The sequence below is a fragment of the Pelodiscus sinensis genome, unplaced genomic scaffold, assembly GCF_049634645.1.
Source record: "Pelodiscus sinensis isolate JC-2024 unplaced genomic scaffold, ASM4963464v1 ctg98, whole genome shotgun sequence".
Taxonomy (NCBI): domain Eukaryota; kingdom Metazoa; phylum Chordata; order Testudines; family Trionychidae; genus Pelodiscus; species Pelodiscus sinensis.
This window is the reverse complement of record NW_027465895.1, coordinates 266,032-281,565: the sequence shown is the minus strand read 5'-3', so window position 1 is coordinate 281,565 and position 15,534 is coordinate 266,032. Positions and strand designations below refer to the sequence as shown.

At 70.3% G+C, this 15,534-nt stretch overlaps 1 protein-coding gene across 2 annotated transcripts in view; it reads left to right on the top strand.

Annotated features, from left to right (window-relative positions):
* The window catches only part of CDH22 (cadherin 22), a 108,284-nt gene that overhangs the window by 21,004 nt on the left and 71,746 nt on the right, over window positions 1-15,534 (top strand). For both annotated transcript variants that reach the window (XM_075916202.1, XM_075916203.1), the window contains exon 2: window positions 7,689-8,822. In XM_075916202.1, coding sequence (XP_075772317.1) covers window positions 8,343-8,822 — 480 coding nt within the window. In that variant the 5' untranslated portion in view covers window positions 7,689-8,342. The remainder of the gene's footprint in view (window positions 1-7,688; window positions 8,823-15,534) is intronic.

Below are 15,534 nucleotides of genomic sequence, written 5' to 3'. Positions count from 1 at the left end.
ACCGGCTGGGGCAGTCTGTTTGTGCCATTTCGGGGTGCAGGAGACGGGGACCCCCAATGCGCCGTCACACTTAGCGTGGGCACAGCAATAGCTCAGGCTGCCCTGTGACCTGAGCCTGGGTGAGGGGTTCAGTCAGGTGGCCCCTTTGCCGGAAGGGGAGGAAGGAGGCTGCCTGAGGGTGCGGACTGGCTGCTGAGTGCAGGAGTGAGTCTCCCCGGGCTCAGGATGTGGGGGGCTTGTGCAGCGGGATGGGCGGGGCTGGAGCGAGTTGCCCGGCACACACATGGCCACGGGGCGTGAGACCCAGGCCACCGCACCGGCGCAGTGGAGCAGTCGTCCCCCTGCACTGGGGCCTGGGGCCGCGGGGGGCTCAGAGCAGTTGCAGGCCAGGAGGGGTGGCCGGAGGAGACGGGCCCAGCTAACCCTGCGCTGTCTGAGCGGCAAGGGGAGAGGAGCCATGGGAGCCCGGTGGCTGGGAGGGAGAGGGAGCAGACGCTGCCGTGGTGGGGCACGTCAGAATAGGCTGCCCAAACCCTGGGGAATGGGGGAAGGGTATCTGCTAGCCAGCGTGTCTGTGGGCCCAGGCCTGTCCCTGCCCCGTTTACTGCCGGGAGCCCAGGCGCGCTGCCGGGCCTTCTCCGGACTGCCGGGAGCCCAGGCGCGCTGCCGGGCCTTCTCCGGACTGCCGGGAGCCCAGGCGCGCTGCCGGGCCTTCTCCGGACTGCCGGGAGCCCAGGCGCGCTGCCGGGCCTTCTCCGGACTGCCGGGAGCCCAGGCGCGCTGCCGGGCCTTCTCCGGACTGCCGGGAGCCCAGGCACGCTGCCGGGCCTTCTCCGGACTGCCGGGAGCCCAGGCGCGCTGCCGGGCCGGCTGTGTCTGGCACTCCGTGGGGTTCGTGAGAAGTGTCTCCCCTCTGAGTCCGGCAGCGCCAGGAAAGCATCCGGCCACGGGAAGTCACGTTCTTGCAGAGCTCCCCTTTCTGAAGGCCAGTGGCAGCGCTGGATCCACAGAGCCGGAGCTCAGCAGATCCAGCTGTGGAGGAGAATTGCCGCCGAGCGAGACCGTCCTGGCTGCAAATGCTCTCCCCTCGGGGAGACGTCCAATTTTCTTTGCAATTAACTTTTCTTTGAAACGGGGAGGCGAGACGCTTTGAGGAGAATGACTCGGCTTTGAAGATCCTTTCCCTCCCCGCTGGCCCCGGCCGGCCCCTCCTGCCCCCACGCCTGGGAGCAGGGCAACTTCTGGAAGGGCTGACGAGCTGTCTCCTCAAGGCTGCCCCTCTGCTCGGGCTTTCTCCACCATGGTCCACGCCCCGCAAGGCAGTGAGGAGAGAAGCGGCCGCCTGGCCGCGCTGGCGGAAGAGCAGCTTCCCCAGGCCCTGCGTTCCGGGCGGGAGCCCAAGACACCAGTGGGAGGAGGCCCAGAGACTGGCCTGGAGGATGAGAGGGGTTGGAGCTGCAATGCGTGTAACCAGCTTTCTGTCCCCGCGTCAGCCCAGCCGGAGCTGGGGGCCAGGGAGGGGCTCTGTGCCATGCGCTGCGGGCCAGGGCTGGGCGACTCTCGCCTGTCTCAGCCTGATCCCGAGGGAGGGGACTTGTGACTGGGCCCCTGGCGGCTGTGCAGTCCAGTGCTAGGTCGCTGAGGAAGCTGGCAAAAAGGGGGGCCTCCCTGCCCCTTGTGTCCCTGGCCCAGGAACGCCAGCCCACTCCCTGTCCAAGCCCTTCAGTTGGGCTGTGGCCCCAAGCGTCCAGATTCCCCGTCGCTGGGGCTTCTCAGTGGGTTCCCCCTTTTCCCAGAGGGCCGGCTGGGAGGTTACTTGCTCCCCTGGCCGTGGGCAGGGCTCTGGCTCTCGTCCTGAGGCTGCCTCCCCCCACTCAGCCAGACTCCCTGTTCTTCCCCCTCCAGGCCTGGCACTGGCGGCAGGGAAAGCGGGGCGGCTTTAACCCCTGGCATGCCAGGCCCCCCATCTGCACCCCCGCCCCCTGCTGCTTCGCGGGGCCACGCTGGGGTGGGAGCAGTGTTCAGAGCCAGGAACGAGAGCCTGGGGAAAGGCAGCGGCGCCGCGTCCCTTGGCCATTTGGCTCCGGCATTTTACACGCGGCTGCACTGTCTCTTGCCCAGATCGATAGCGGGCTTGATTGCACCGGGGGGGGCTGAGCCATGCATCCAGAGAGGGTCTTGCGGGGGCTACAGCGCTGGCTTGGCGACGTGTTCGTGCATGGGCATGGGGGGTGGCTGTGGGTGAGGAGGGGGCGAGGGTGAGGGGGGAACTGTGGGTGGGGGTGTCTGTGGGTGAAGGGGGAGCTGAGGGCGAGGGGGGCCGTGGGTGAGCGGGGCCGAGGGTAAGGGGGAGGCTGTGTGCGAGGGGGGGCGCCAAGGACGAGGGGGGGCCATGGACAAGGGGGGCCGAGGGGCAGTGGGGCCAAGGGTAAGGGGGAGGCTGTGTGTGAGGAGGGGTGCCAAGGACGAGGGGGGGCCATGGGCGAGGGGGGCCGAGAGGGAGTGGGGCCAAGGGTAAGGGGGAGGCTGTGTGCAAGGGGGGGCTGTAGGCGAGGAGGGGCACCAAGGATGAGGGGGGGCCGTGGGCGAGGGGAGGCGAAGGTGAGGGGAGGCAAGGGTCAGGGGGAGGCTGTGTGCGAGGAGGGGTGCCAAGGACGAGGGAGGGCGAAGGCGAGGGGAGGCGAGGGTCAGGAGGAGGCTGTGTGCGAGGAGGGGTGCCAAGGGCGAGGGGGGGCGAAGGCGAGGGGAGGCGAGGGTCAGGAGGAGGCTGTGTGCGAGGAGGGGTGCCAAGGGCGAGGGGGGGCGAAGGCGAGGGGAGGCGAGGGTCAGGAGGAGGCTGTGTGCGAGGAGGGGTGCCAAGGGCGAGGGGGGGCGAAGGTGAGGGGAGGCGATGGTAAGGGGGGGCTGTGTGCGAGGAGGGGTGCCAAGGGCGAGGGGGGGCGAAGGTGAGGGGAGGCGAGGGTAAGGGGGAGGCTGTGTGCGAGGAGGGGTGCCAAGGGCGAGGGGGGGCGAAGGTGAGGGGAGGCGAGGGTAAGGGGGAGGCTGTGTGCGAGGAGGGGTGCCAAGGACGAGGGAGGGCGAAGGCGAGGGTAAGGGGGGGCTGTGTGCGAGGAGGGGTGCCAAGGACGAGGGGGGCCGTGGGCGAGGGAGGGCAAAGGCGAGGGGAGGCGAGGGTAAGGGGGGGCTGTGTGCGAGGAGGGATGCCAAGGACGAGGGGGGACTGCGGGCGAGGGGGGGCGAAGGCGAGGGGAGGCGAGGGTAAGGGGGGGCTGTGTGTGAGGAGGGGTGCCAAGGACGAGGGGGGCCGTGGGCGAGGGGGGGCGAGGGTAAGGGGGGGCTGTGTGCGAGGAGGGGTGCCAAGGACGAGGGGGGGGCCCGTGGGCGAGGGGGGGCGAAGGCGAGGGTAAGGGGGGGCTGTGTGTGAGGAGGGGTGCCAAGGACGAGGGGGGGCAGTGGGCGAGGAGGGGTGCCAAGGACGAGGGGGGGGCCCGTGGGCGAGGGGGGGCGAAGGCGAGGGTAAGGGGGGGCTGTGTGTGAGGAGGGGTGCCAAGGACGAGGGGGGGCAGTGGGCGAGGAGGGGTGCCAAGGACGAGGGGGGCCGTGGGCGAGGGGGGGCGAAGGCGAGGCGAGGGTAAGGGGGGGCTGTGTGCGAGGAGGGGTGCCAAGGACGAGGGGGGCCGTGGGCGAGGGGGGGCGAAGGCGAGGGTAAGGGGGGGCTGTGTGCGAGGAGGGGTGCCAAGGACGAGGGGGGCCGTGGGCGAGGGGGGGCGAAGGCGAGGGTAAGGGGGAGCTGTGTGCGAGGAGGGGTGCCAAGGACGAGGGGGGCCGTGGGCGAGGGGGGGCGAAGGCGAGGGTAAGGGGGGGGCTGTGTGCGAGGAGGGGTGCCAAGGACGAGGGGGGCCGTGGGCGAGGGAGGGCGAAGGCGAGGGTAAGGGGGGGCTGTGTGCGAGGAGGGGTGCCAAGGACGAGGGGGGCCGTGGGCGAGGGGGGGCGAAGGCGAGGGTAAGGGGGAGCTGTGTGCGAGGAGGGGTGCCAAGGACGAGGGGGGCCGTGGGCGAGGGGGGGCGAAGGCGAGGGTAAGGGGGGGCTGTGTGTGAGGAGGGGTGCCAAGGACGAGGGGGGCCGTGGGCGAGGGAGGGCGAAGGCGAGGGTAAGGGGGGGCTGTGTGCGAGGAGGGGTGCCAAGGACGAGGGGGGCCGTGGGCGAGGGAGGGCGAAGGCGAGGGTAAGGGGGGGCTGTGTGCGAGGAGGGGTGCCAAGGACGAGGGGGGCCGTGGGCGAGGGGGGGCGAAGGCGAGGGTAAGGGGGAGCTGTGTGCGAGGAGGGGTGCCAAGGACGAGGGGGGCCGTGGGCGAGGGGGGGCGAAGGCGAGGGTAAGGGGGGGCTGTGTGCGAGGAGGGGTGCCAAGGACGAGGGGGGCCGTGGGCGAGGGGGGGCGAAGGCGAGGGTAAGGGGGGGCTGTGTGCGAGGAGGGGTGCCAAGGACGAGGGGGGCCGTGGGCGAGGGGGGCGAAGGCGAGGGTAAGGGGGGGCTGTGTGCGAGGAGGGGTGCCAAGGACGAGGGGGGCCGAGGGGGAGGCCACAGTTGCTCTGTAGGAGCCTTTGGTCACGTGCAGCCCTGGCGTGCGGAGCTGCAGCTGTGCTTTCTGTCCGGGAAACAAATTGAGAAAATACTGGACATAGAAATGTCGGGTATTTTCTAATGAGACGTGTTTTATTATTATCGGGAGGACCTGGACGGAGCTGCGAACTGCCTGGCTGGGGGCGGGAGACCTGTCCCTGGGCCGGCAGGCCCTGCTGTGGGCAGGCTGTGCCGGGAGGCTTGGCAGGTGTTTCCGGGAGGGAAGGGTTGCTGTTTGCGCCGAGTCCACGGGCACCGGATAACAGGCCCTGCCCCACCCTGAGGGTGAGGTCTCTGGGGTGGGTCCCACGGGGTTGTCTGGGGGGAGGTCCCTGGGGCGGGCCCCACGGGTGTGAGGTCCTTGGGGTGGGCCCTGCAGGGGTGAGGTGTCAGGGGTGGGCCCTGCCGGGGGTGTGTGGGGTTGAGGTCCCTGGGGTGGGCCCCGTGGGGGTGAGGTCCCTGGGGTGGGCCCCGTGGGGGGTGAGGTCCTTGGGGTGGGCCCCGCGGAGGTCCCTGGGGGAAGTCCCTGGGGTGGGCCCCGTGGGGGTCCCTGAGGCAGGCCCCACGGGGGTGTCTGGGGGGAGGTCCCTGGGGTGGGTCCCGCGGGGGTCCCTGGGGGAAGTCCCTGGGGTGGGTCCCGCGGGGGTCCCTGGGGGAAGTCCCTGGGGTGGGCCCTGCGGGGGTCCCTGGGGGAAGTCCCTGGGGGAAGTCCCTGGGGTGGGCCCCGCGGGGGTCCCTGGGGGAAGTCCCTGGGGTGGGTCCCGCGGGGGTCCCTGGGGGAAGTCCCTGGGGTGGGTCCCGCGGGGGTCCCTGGGGGAAGTCCCTGGGGTGGGTCCCGTGGGGGTCCCTGGGGGAAGTCCCTGGGGGAAGTCCCTGGGGTGGGCCCCGCGGGGGTCCCTGGGGGGAGGTCCTTGGGGTGGGCCCCGCGGGGGTCCCTGGGGGAAGTCCCTGGGGTGGGCCCCGCGGGGGTCCCTGGGGGAAGTCCCTGGGGGAAGTCCCTGGGGTGGGCCCCGCGGGGGTCCCTGGGGTGGGTCCCGCGGGGGGTCCCTGGGGGAAGTCCCTGGGGTGGGCCCCGCGGGGGTCCCTGGGGTGGGTCCCGCGGGGGTCCCTGGGGGAAGTCCCTGGGGGAAGTCCCTGGGGTGGGCCCCGCGGGGGTCCCTGGGGGGAGGTCCCTGGGGTAGGCCCCGCGGGGGTCCCTGGGGGAAGTCCCTGGGGGAAGTCCCTGGGGTGGGCCCCGCGGGGGTCCCTGGGGTGGGTCCCGCGGGGGTCCCTGGGGGAAGTCCCTGGGGGAAGTCCCTGGGGTGGGCCCCGCGGGGGTCCCTGGGGGAGGTCCCTGGGGTGGGCCCCGCGGGGGTCCCTGGGGTGGGCCCCGCGGGGGTGTCTGCCCGCGATGCACCTGCGTGGGCCGTGCCGTGCCGTGGCGGATCGCCCTGAGGCTGTTTCTTCGCGTGCTGGTGGCGTGTCCCCCGCTGCATGTGCTGCATGTGTAAAAGGCAATAGCTATTGACACGGACGGCAGGCTGTTCAATTTGTGCTGGTCGCTGGGCTGCGGCGAGTTCTGACGGGCAGAGTGTAAAACAGAAGCTCAGGGTGTAATTTCTACTGTCAACATGATGTACCGTGCGGCTCTGCCACGTGCGTCCCGACAAGCCGAGCGCGCCGGGAGGGTCACGCCGATAATTGGGAGCCTGGGACTGAGGAGCATCAGTATCAGTCGGACTGGGGAGCGTAGCCAGAGCCAGCCAGGGCGCACGTCGGCCGGGCCTGGCCCAGAGCGCGGGCGGCGAGAGAATGGGGCCCCCGCACGCCGGAGAGGCCTTCGATATCGCTGGGAAAGAGGCCGCTGCCAGCCAGCCCTCGCCTGGTGGGGGGGGCTCCCGGGCCCTGCCTGCGGCACAGCACTCCTGTCCTGGCCCAGCGTGTGGGGCGCAGCGCCAGCCGGGGGGCGCCGCGAGGCAGGGGGTGGGGGCGCAGCGCCAGCCGGGGGGCGCCGCGAGGCAGGGGGTGCTGGAGTGGAGGGGGTGGGGGCGCAGTGCCAGCCGGGGGGCGCCGCGAGGCAGGGGGTGCTGGAGCGGAGGGGGTGGGGGCGCAGCGCCAGCCGGGGGGCGCCGCGAGGCAGGGGGTGCTGGAGTGGAGGGGGTGGGGGCGCAGTGCCAGCCGGGGGGCGCCGCGAGGCAGGGGGTGCTGGAGTGGAGGGGGTGGGGGCGCAGCGCCAGCCGGGGGGTGCCGCGAGGCAGGGGGTGCTGGAGCGGAGGGGGTGGGGGCGCAGCGCCAGCCGGGGGGCGCCACGAGGCAGGGGGTGCTGGAGCAGAGGGGGTGGGGGTGCAGTGCCAGCCGGTGGGCACCGTGAGGCAGGGGGTGCTGGAGCGGAGGGGGTGGGGGCGCAGCGCCAGCCGGGGGGCGCCGCGAGGCAGGGGGTGCTGGAGCGGAGGGGGTGGGGGCGCAGCGCCAGCCGGGGGGCGCCGCGAGGCAGGGGGTGCTGGAGCGGAGGGGGTGGGGGCGCAGCGCCAGCCGGGGGGCGCCGCGAGGCAGGGGGTGCTGGAGCGGAGGGGGTGGGGGTGCAGCGCCTGCCCTCGCTGAGCCCTGGCGCCCCGATCTCCCCCCCTCCCCCGCCCCGAGTCCCGGGGCCTGCCCTCGCTGAGCCCTGGCGCCCCGATCTCCCCCCCTCCCCCGCCCCGAGTCCCGGGGCCTGCCCTCGCTGAGCCCTGGCGCCCCGATCTCCCCCCCTCCCCCGCCCCGAGTCCCGGGGCCTGCCCTCGCTCTGCGTGAGGGGGAGGCGTGCGGTGCAGCTGCCTCCCTGCTACGTGGAGCTCGGCTCCTGCGAATCGCTGGAATTTCCATAGCGATGGAAGCTGCACAGCTCTGCTACCCTCCTCCGCCTCCGGCTGTCCCTGGCTCCAGCAGCTCCTGCAGTGGCATCGGGAGGGCGCGGGAGGAGGTGGGGCAGGAGCCAGGCAGCCAGCGCAGGAGAGGAAGGAGCGTGAGGGGCAGCCAGGCTGTGGCAGGCGCGCAGAGCGGGGAGCGCCGGGCTCAGCCCTGGCCGTGTCGCTAACGTCTCGGCTCTTGCAGGTTGCCAGGGAGGCCGTCAGCTGCCCTGCGCCCGAGGGAACCGACGCAGCTCGGCGAAGGGCCCCCGGAAACTGCCCTGCGAGTCGCAAAGGCTGAGAGTACAAACGCCTGGCGCCTGAGCCGCCCTGCAGGGCCCGTCCCCGCTGGATCGGAGCTGGGGAGCACAGGGCCTGTGTGGGAGCCGAAGGGGCCTGCCGACGCCGCACCAGCCCGCTCTCCTGAGACTTCATGCAGAGGGGCCCACTTTGCCGTCCTGCCAGCTCCGGGAGCCGCCTCGGGCGCGGCAGCAGAGCCCCCTGCCTGCGTGCTGACGTGGGGAGATCTGAGCCCCCCAGGAGCTAGAGCCGCCGGCCGTGGTGCCCTGCAGCACAGCCCTGGGGCGCCAGGCCGCCGGCCACACGCAGACTGTGAGGTGCCCGGGCTGAGCCTCTTCCACTGTTCTCGCCAGGCTCAGCCCCATGCCGGGAGCCCGGGGTGCCTGCTGCTTGCTGCTGGCAGCATGGCTGGGGCCTGGCGAGACGTAACTGCTGGACCACAGGCACCCTGAGGGGCTTGGCTGCCTGGAGCACGTTCTGGGTGGGGATGGGGAAGCTGCCCCACCCAGCCTGGTGAGCCCCACAGCGGGGGGTCTGGCTCCTCCCCGCTCCCCACAGGATGTCGGCGGCCTGTCGGAAAGCCACGCTCCACGCAGCCGCCTGCGGCCCGGGGCTGATGGCGCTGCCAGGCTCCTCGTGGACCCTGCTTCTCCTGCTCTGCACCCTGGAGCAGCTGGGGGCCCTGGCCAGGCACACGGAGGCCGGGGGGCCGGGCCTGGAGCAGCTGGGGGCCCTGGCCAGGCACACGGAGGCCGGGGGGCCGGGCCTGGAGCAGCCGGGGTCCCTGGCCAGGCACACGGAGGCCGGGGGGCCGGGCCTGGAGCAGCCGGGGTCCCTGGCCAGGCACACGGAGGCCGGGGGGCCGGGCCTGGAGCAGCCGGGGTCCCTGGCCAGGCACACGGAGGCTGGGGGGCCGGGCCTGGAGCAGCCGGGGGATGCTGTGCTGCTGGCAGGCGGGCGTGTGAAGCGTGGCTGGGTGTGGAACCAGTTCTTTGTGGTGGAAGAGTACACGGGCACGGAGCCGCTGTACGTGGGGAAGGTAGGTCACCCGGTGTCCCTGCAGGGCCTGGGCCTGGTGCCAGGAGAGGGGGGGCCGGGGCCGACCCACCGGAGGGATGCGCGTGGCCGACAGGAAACGCCTTGCTGCAGCAGGGCTGTGCTGAAGGCGAGGAGCGCCCCGGGGCTGGGCAGTTCTAGGCCCAGGCGTTGCTGGAGTGTCAGGAGGGCTTGGGGGGAGGGGACGCCCCGTTTAGGAGTTAAGGTTTGGGTGCGGGTACGGGGGTGGGGCACCCCTGGCTTCTGTGCCTGGCCGGGCTACGCTCAGATGGGCCAGCCGGGTGCTGCCTCTTTCGGGTGCCTGGTCCCTGCGGGTTGGGGCTGGCTCAGCCAAGGGGCTCCAGGCCAAGGCAGGACCCTGGCCCCTGGGTTAGGGAGACGTGAGGGATGGGCCAGGGTTCAGGGAGTTCCTGGCCGGTGCAGGGGCCTTCCCATGGGAGCATGATGGACACTGTGCTCAGGCCAGAGGGGCACCCCAGGAAACGCGGCCAGCCCAGCACCGGGGGGCGGGACGCTGGGGGCCAAGCGCGGCAGAGCTGGGGCCGTGGAGCTGCTCCCAGCCTCTGGTGAAAGCCGGCGCGATGGCGGCCGTGGTAGCTGACCGCCCGTTGCCCCTGCCAGCAGCTGGGGTTGGCACAGGCGTGTCCTCCAGCCCCGGCTGGCACTTGGCGGTGTGTGCTGCCCCCGCCCATCGGCCACCCAGGGCGCCTTCTCCTCCGGCCGGAGGAGCCGCAGGGAGGGCGCTGGGGAGGCTGGGTGGGGCGGGGCGGGGCGGCCGTGCGCGAGGCGCGGATGCTCCAGGGAGTCTGCCACCTTTGTGCCTGTTCCGCAGCCGCTCAGGTAGCTCCGCTCCAGGAAGATGCATTTACAGTCGATTGACAGCTCCCCTGGGGAGCCACTTGAAGCATCAGGCCTTGTCGAATTCCAGAGGTAGCCTAGCAACAGCCTCGTTTCCAAAAGGAACCAGGAGCCTAAAAGTGGCCGATTTTACAGCCTCTTTGCACATCACCTGCCAGCCGGGCTGCACCGGGAGCCATTCCCAGTAAAAAATCACGCAGAGGCCTGCTCTCCCCTACAGCCGCTGGCTGGTGGGACTGCTCCTGTGGCCCACGGTGCCCCCACCCTGCGGCCCATGCCACCCCACGGCCCACCGTGCCCCCTGCCCCGCGGCCCACAGGCCCCTTGTGGCCCACCGCGCCCCCTGCCCCGCGGCCCACAGGCCCCTTGTGGCCCACCGCATCCCCTGCCCACGGCCCACAGGCCACTTGTGGCCCACCGCATCCACGGCCCACAGGCCCCTTGTGGCCCACCGCGCCCCCTGCCCCGCGGCCCACAGGCCCCTTGTGGCCCACCGCATCCCCTGCCCACGGCCCACAGGCCACTTGTGGCCCACCGCATCCACGGCCCACAGGCCCCTTGTGGCCCACCGCGCCCCCTGCCCCGCGGCCCACAGGCCACTTGTGGCCCACCGCGCCCCCTGCCCCGCGGCCCACAGGCCCCTTGTGGCCCACCGCGCCCCCTGCCCCGCGGCCCACAGGCCACTTGTGGCCCACCGCATCCACGGCCCACAGGCCCCTCGTGGCCCACCGCGCCCCCTGCCCCACAGCCCACAGGCCACTTGTGGCCCACCGCGCCCCCTGCCCCGCGGCCCACAGGCCCCTTGTGGCCCACCGCGCCCCCTGCCCCGCGGCCCACAGGCCCCTTGTGGCCCACCGCATCCCCTGCCCACGGCCCACAGGCCCCTTGTGGCCCACCGCGCCCCCTGCCCCACGGCCCACAGGCCCCTTGTGGCCCACCGCATCCCCTGCCCCACAGCCCACAGGCCCCTTGTGGCCCACCGCGCCCCCTGCCCCACGGCCCACAGGCCCCTTGTGGCCCACCGCGCCCCCTGCCCCACAGCCCACAGGCCCCTTGTGGCCCACCGCGCCCCCTGCCCTGCGGCCCACAGGCCTCTTGCAGCCCACCACGCTTGTGGCCCACGGGCCCCTTGTCGCCCACAGCTCCCTGCCCTGCAGCCCACAGGCCTCTCGTGGCCCACCGCGCCCCCTGCCCCACAGCCCACAGGCCCCTAGCGGCCCACAGCACTCCCCACACCGTGGCCCACGGTGCGCCGCAGCCCACCCTGCCAAGGGAGAATGAAACCTGGTTAGGAGCTTTTCCTGCTCCAGAGCACGGCTCTTTCCTGGAGAAAACGTGAGCCTCCTCGGAGACCCGTTGCTGGGCCAGGCGGGGTGCTGGGCGTCTCCCTTCCACTTCCCGGCCTGCCGCGCGCTGGGCCAGAGCCCGGCTGTGCAATCTGGATTCGCCCGCTAATCCCCTCTCTGAACTGTAATTTCCCCTGGGGCGTCTGTCAGCCGGACGTGGATTTCTTTGGGTTTTAAATGGAATTGGGGGTCAGCACTAGTCCAGCGCCTGCATGTGGACAGATCCATTTTAGATAGGAGAGGGGATTACAGGGAAAGCGGATTCATTACGTTGCTAATATGTCAAGAAAATGGAGGAACTCGGCGCAAGGCAGAGCAGGCCTCTGGCTGCGGCCGCCTGTGTTGTGGAACCGCCTGGCTCTGCAAGCGTCCCAGCAAGGAGCCTGCCCTCTGCTCCCAGTGCGGGTTGGTGTCATGGGCAGCTCGTCGCCCAGGGCTGTTAGCCTGGGAGGGCGCGGGGGGGCTGCCTGCTCTGTGGCCCGGGCCCCTGCGCTGCGATGGGAGAGTCTCACTCTCTCCCGAATGTGGATTCACCCAGGCTCAGCCGCCCGGGGGGAGACCAGCACCGGGCTGGGGGCAGGGCTGGAAGAGAGGTTTAGTTTCTGGCTGGTATCACGGGGGAAGCAGCCTAAGCAAGGGGCTGGGGTTTAGGGGCCCAGGCTCCCCCATCTCAAGGGGGGCTGAGGCATCCTAGACCTGCCCTGGAACCAGGTTACATCTGTGCTGGGCTGTACCCTGGAGAGGCAATAAACTTCCTCTGTTCAACTGGCTGGGGGAGTCTGTCCGTGCCACTACGGGGGTGCAGGAGGCAGGGGACCCTGACGTGACGTCACAGGACAATTCCCCCTTAGAGCCAACAGATCAGATGAAAGATTTTCGTCTTTCCTGGGCGGCCCTCGTCCGGGCCCCGCCCAGACACACTTGACCACAGGCCATGCTGCGGCTGGATCTGGGACTCCCTTCCCCCACGCTGGTGACGGGTGTGTCGGGGAGCCCTCCACCCTGCACCCTCATTGCACCCAGATGTGACTCTCCGGGAGCCAGTAGAGTAGAAGGTTTTATTGCTTCTCCGAGACACAGCACAGACACCGAGGGCAGGCGGCCTCATTCCTCTTGGGGGGAAGGGCCCATGGGCCCTGAACCCCCCTTCCCTTGGGCTCAGGCATCATCCTCAACCTAGCCCAGCTCCCCGGCCCTAACCCCCAGCCTGGGGACAGTCCCCACCCCCCCTTCTGTCTCTGGGAACAGGGTTCAGTGGGAATCTCACAGCCCAGCACGGCCAGGTGGGGACCCTGGGTTACAGAGCAGACCCCCCCGCGTCACAGGGCCATGCCCGGCAGGGGAGCAGTCCTTGTGCTGGGGTGAGCGCTGCTCACTCTGGGATTCCCTTCGCTCGGCACCAGGCTCCCTGGGGTGCCTAGATGGGCTGACCCCGGGAGGGGCAGGCTGGGGGGTCACTGGTGCAGGTGCATGTTCTGATCTCCAGTACCCCCGGTGCGTCTGGAGCGATTCCACTGACCCTGGCACAGCTGAGGCGGGAGCCAGGCCAGGGGAGGGATGCGATGGTGCCCCAGGGGGTGTCTGCGTCTTTCTCTTTGACACTATCCGAAATGCTGCAGGCACCGCAGGGCTCGGGGGGGCGGACAGCTCGCGACCCCCTCCCAGCCAGTGGGTGTCTGGGGATGCCTGGCAGCGACTGGCTGTGCCAGGCAGTTAGGTAATGGCGCAGTCGCAAGGACGGTGCTGCTGAGTCCAGCAACCTGGTGGGGAGCCATTCGGGGCTGGGCGGGAACGTGGGGCAGGCCCCTTGCAGTGGATGGGGGAGTGCTGGCCAGCACCCAGCGACTAAGGGGTTAAACTCAGGTAGCTAGCAAGGGTGTTGGCAGGGAGCCTGAAGAACCAACAGGGATACGGGGCTGAAATCTGAGTTGTATTTACAGACCGGGCCTGCTCTCGCTGGGGAATTTGAAGCGAAGGGCTGGAGGGAGCAGAGGCAGAAATCAGAATTGCCAGGCCTACGTGATGTACTGGGCTCGGCACAGAGGGGGCGCAGGGGGAAGAGGTGTATTTAGTGGCCATCAGGGACGGAGTTTTTCTTTATTTTGGTGGTTTGGTTAAACTCCTCTGTCCACCGCTGCCTTCCCTTCCCTTCCCCGCTTGTTACAGCCCCGAGAGCGAGGGTCCGTTGGCTTCGGAGCTGTTCTTTTCTCAGTTGCTCTGTTGCACTTAGTGACCAAGTCTGCTTGCTCAAGTGGATCTTTTTGTTTTGTAAATAAAATCATTCTGAAGGCGCCGGTCTGATTCTTGTGTCCTGAAGGTCGCAGGAGGTCTGCGTGCCTCGCCTTGGGGATCAGCTAGACAGAGAGTTTGTGTTCGCTGCTTTTTGCTTCATTTTTCCAGCTCTCTCTGGCTAAAGAGCTTGGCGTACCCCCGGGGAAGGGAGTCAAGTCTTCCTTCCTGTCTTCTCAGGATTAAATCGCTTGGGGGTGGCAGCTCCTCCCAAAGTCCACGAATCTGTGACTCTGGGGAGTTTTGCAAGTGGATCCTATAGAGGCAAGGCATTTAAGGTCCCTTGCGGCCCCCCCCCCCATCTTCTGCACTCAGAGTGCTATAGCGGGGAAGAGCCCTGATACCCCTGCTGCCAGGAAGCCCAGCAGGAAAGAGGCATCTGGATGTATTTCTCAAGCGGGGCTGAGGAGGGGTGTGTTTCCTTGGTATAGCTGAGAAAACAGGTGTGTTTCATAGGTTGGCCGGGGAGTCTTTTCCAGGTACTGCCAGGCACACAGGAGAAATTCCCAGGTGGTGCCAGGCAGGCGGGTGTATCTTTCGGCCAGGCCGGTGCGGTTCCAGGTGATGCTGGGCAGATGGGTGTATCTCCCGGCCAGGCCAGTGCGGTTCCAGGTGATGCTGGGCAGGCGGGTGTATCTCCCGGCTAGGCCGGTGCGATTCCAGGTGATGCCGGGCAGGCGGGTATATCTCCCGGGCAGGCCGGTGCGATTCCAGGTGATGCCGGGCAGGCGGGTGTATCTCCCGGCTAGGCCGGTGCGATTCCAGGTGATGCCGGGCAGGCGGGTGTATCTCCCGGCCAGGCCGGTGCGGTTCCAGGTGATGCCGGGCAGGCGGGTGTATCTTCCGGCCAGGCCGGTGCGGTTCCAGGTGATGCCGGGCAGGCGGGTGTATCTCCTGGCCAGGCCGGTGTCGTTCCAGGTGATGCCAGGCAGGCGGGTGTATCTCCCGGCCAGGCCAGTGCGGTTCCAGGTGGTGCTGGGCAGGCGGGTGTATCTCCCGGCCAGGCCAGTGCGGTTCCAGGTGGTGCCGGGCAGGCGGGTGTATCTCCCGGCCAGGCCGGTGCGGTTCCGGTGCGGTTCCAGATGGTGCCGGGCAGGCGGGTGTATCTCCCGTCCAGGCCAGTGCGGTTCCAGGTGGTGCCGGGCAGGCGGGTGTATCTCCCGGCCAGGCCAGTGCGGTTCCAGGTGATGCCGGGCAGGCGGGTGTATCTCCCGGCCAGGCCAGTGCGGTTCCAGGTGGTGCCGGGCAGGCGGGTGTATCTCCCGGCCAGGCCGGTGCGGTTCCAGATGGTGCCGGGCAGGCGTGTGTATCTCCCGGCCAGGCCGGTGCGGTTCCAGATGGTGCCGGGTAGGCAGGTGTATCTCCCGGCCAGGCCGGTGCGGTTCCAGATGGTGCCGGGCAGGCGGGTGTATCTCCCAGCCAGGCCGGTGCGGTTCCAGATGGTGTCGGGCAGGCGGGTGTATCTCCTGGCCAGGCCGGTGTGGTTCCAGGTGATGCCGGGCAGGCGGGTGTATCTCCCGGCCAGGCCGGTGCGGTTCCAGGTGGTGCCGGGCAGGCGGGTGTATCTCCTGGCCAGGCCGGTGCGGTTCCAGGTGATGCCAGGCAGGCGGGTGTATCTCCTGGCCAGGCCGGTGCGGTTCCAGGTGGTGCCGGGCAGGCGGGTGTATCTCCCGGCCAGGCCGGTGCGGTTCCAGGTGGTGCCGGGCAGGCGGGTGTATCTCCCGGCCAGGCCGGTGCGGTTCCAGGTGGTGCCGGGCAGGCGGGTGTATCTCCCGGCCAGGCCGGTGCGGTTCCAGGTGGTGCCGGGCAGGCGGGTGTATCTCCTGGCCAGGCCGGTGCGGTTCCAGGTGATGCCGGGCAGGCGGGTGTATCTCCCGGCCAGGCCGGTGCGGTTCCAGGTGATGCCGGGCAGGCGGGTGTATCTCCCGGCCAGGCCGGTGTGGTTCCAGGTGGTGCCGGGCAGGCGGGTGTATCTCCCGGCCAGGCCGGTGCGGTTCCAGGTGGTGCCGGGCAGGCGGGTGTATCTCCCGGCCAGGCCGGTGCGGTTCCAGGTGGTGCCGGGCAGGCGGGTGTATCTCCTGGCCAGGCCGGTGCGGTTCCAGGTGGTGCCGGGCAGGCGGGTGTATCTCCCGGCCAGGCCGGTGCGGTTCCAGGTGGTGCCGGGCAGGCGGGTGTATCTCCCGGCCAGGCCGGTGCGGTTCC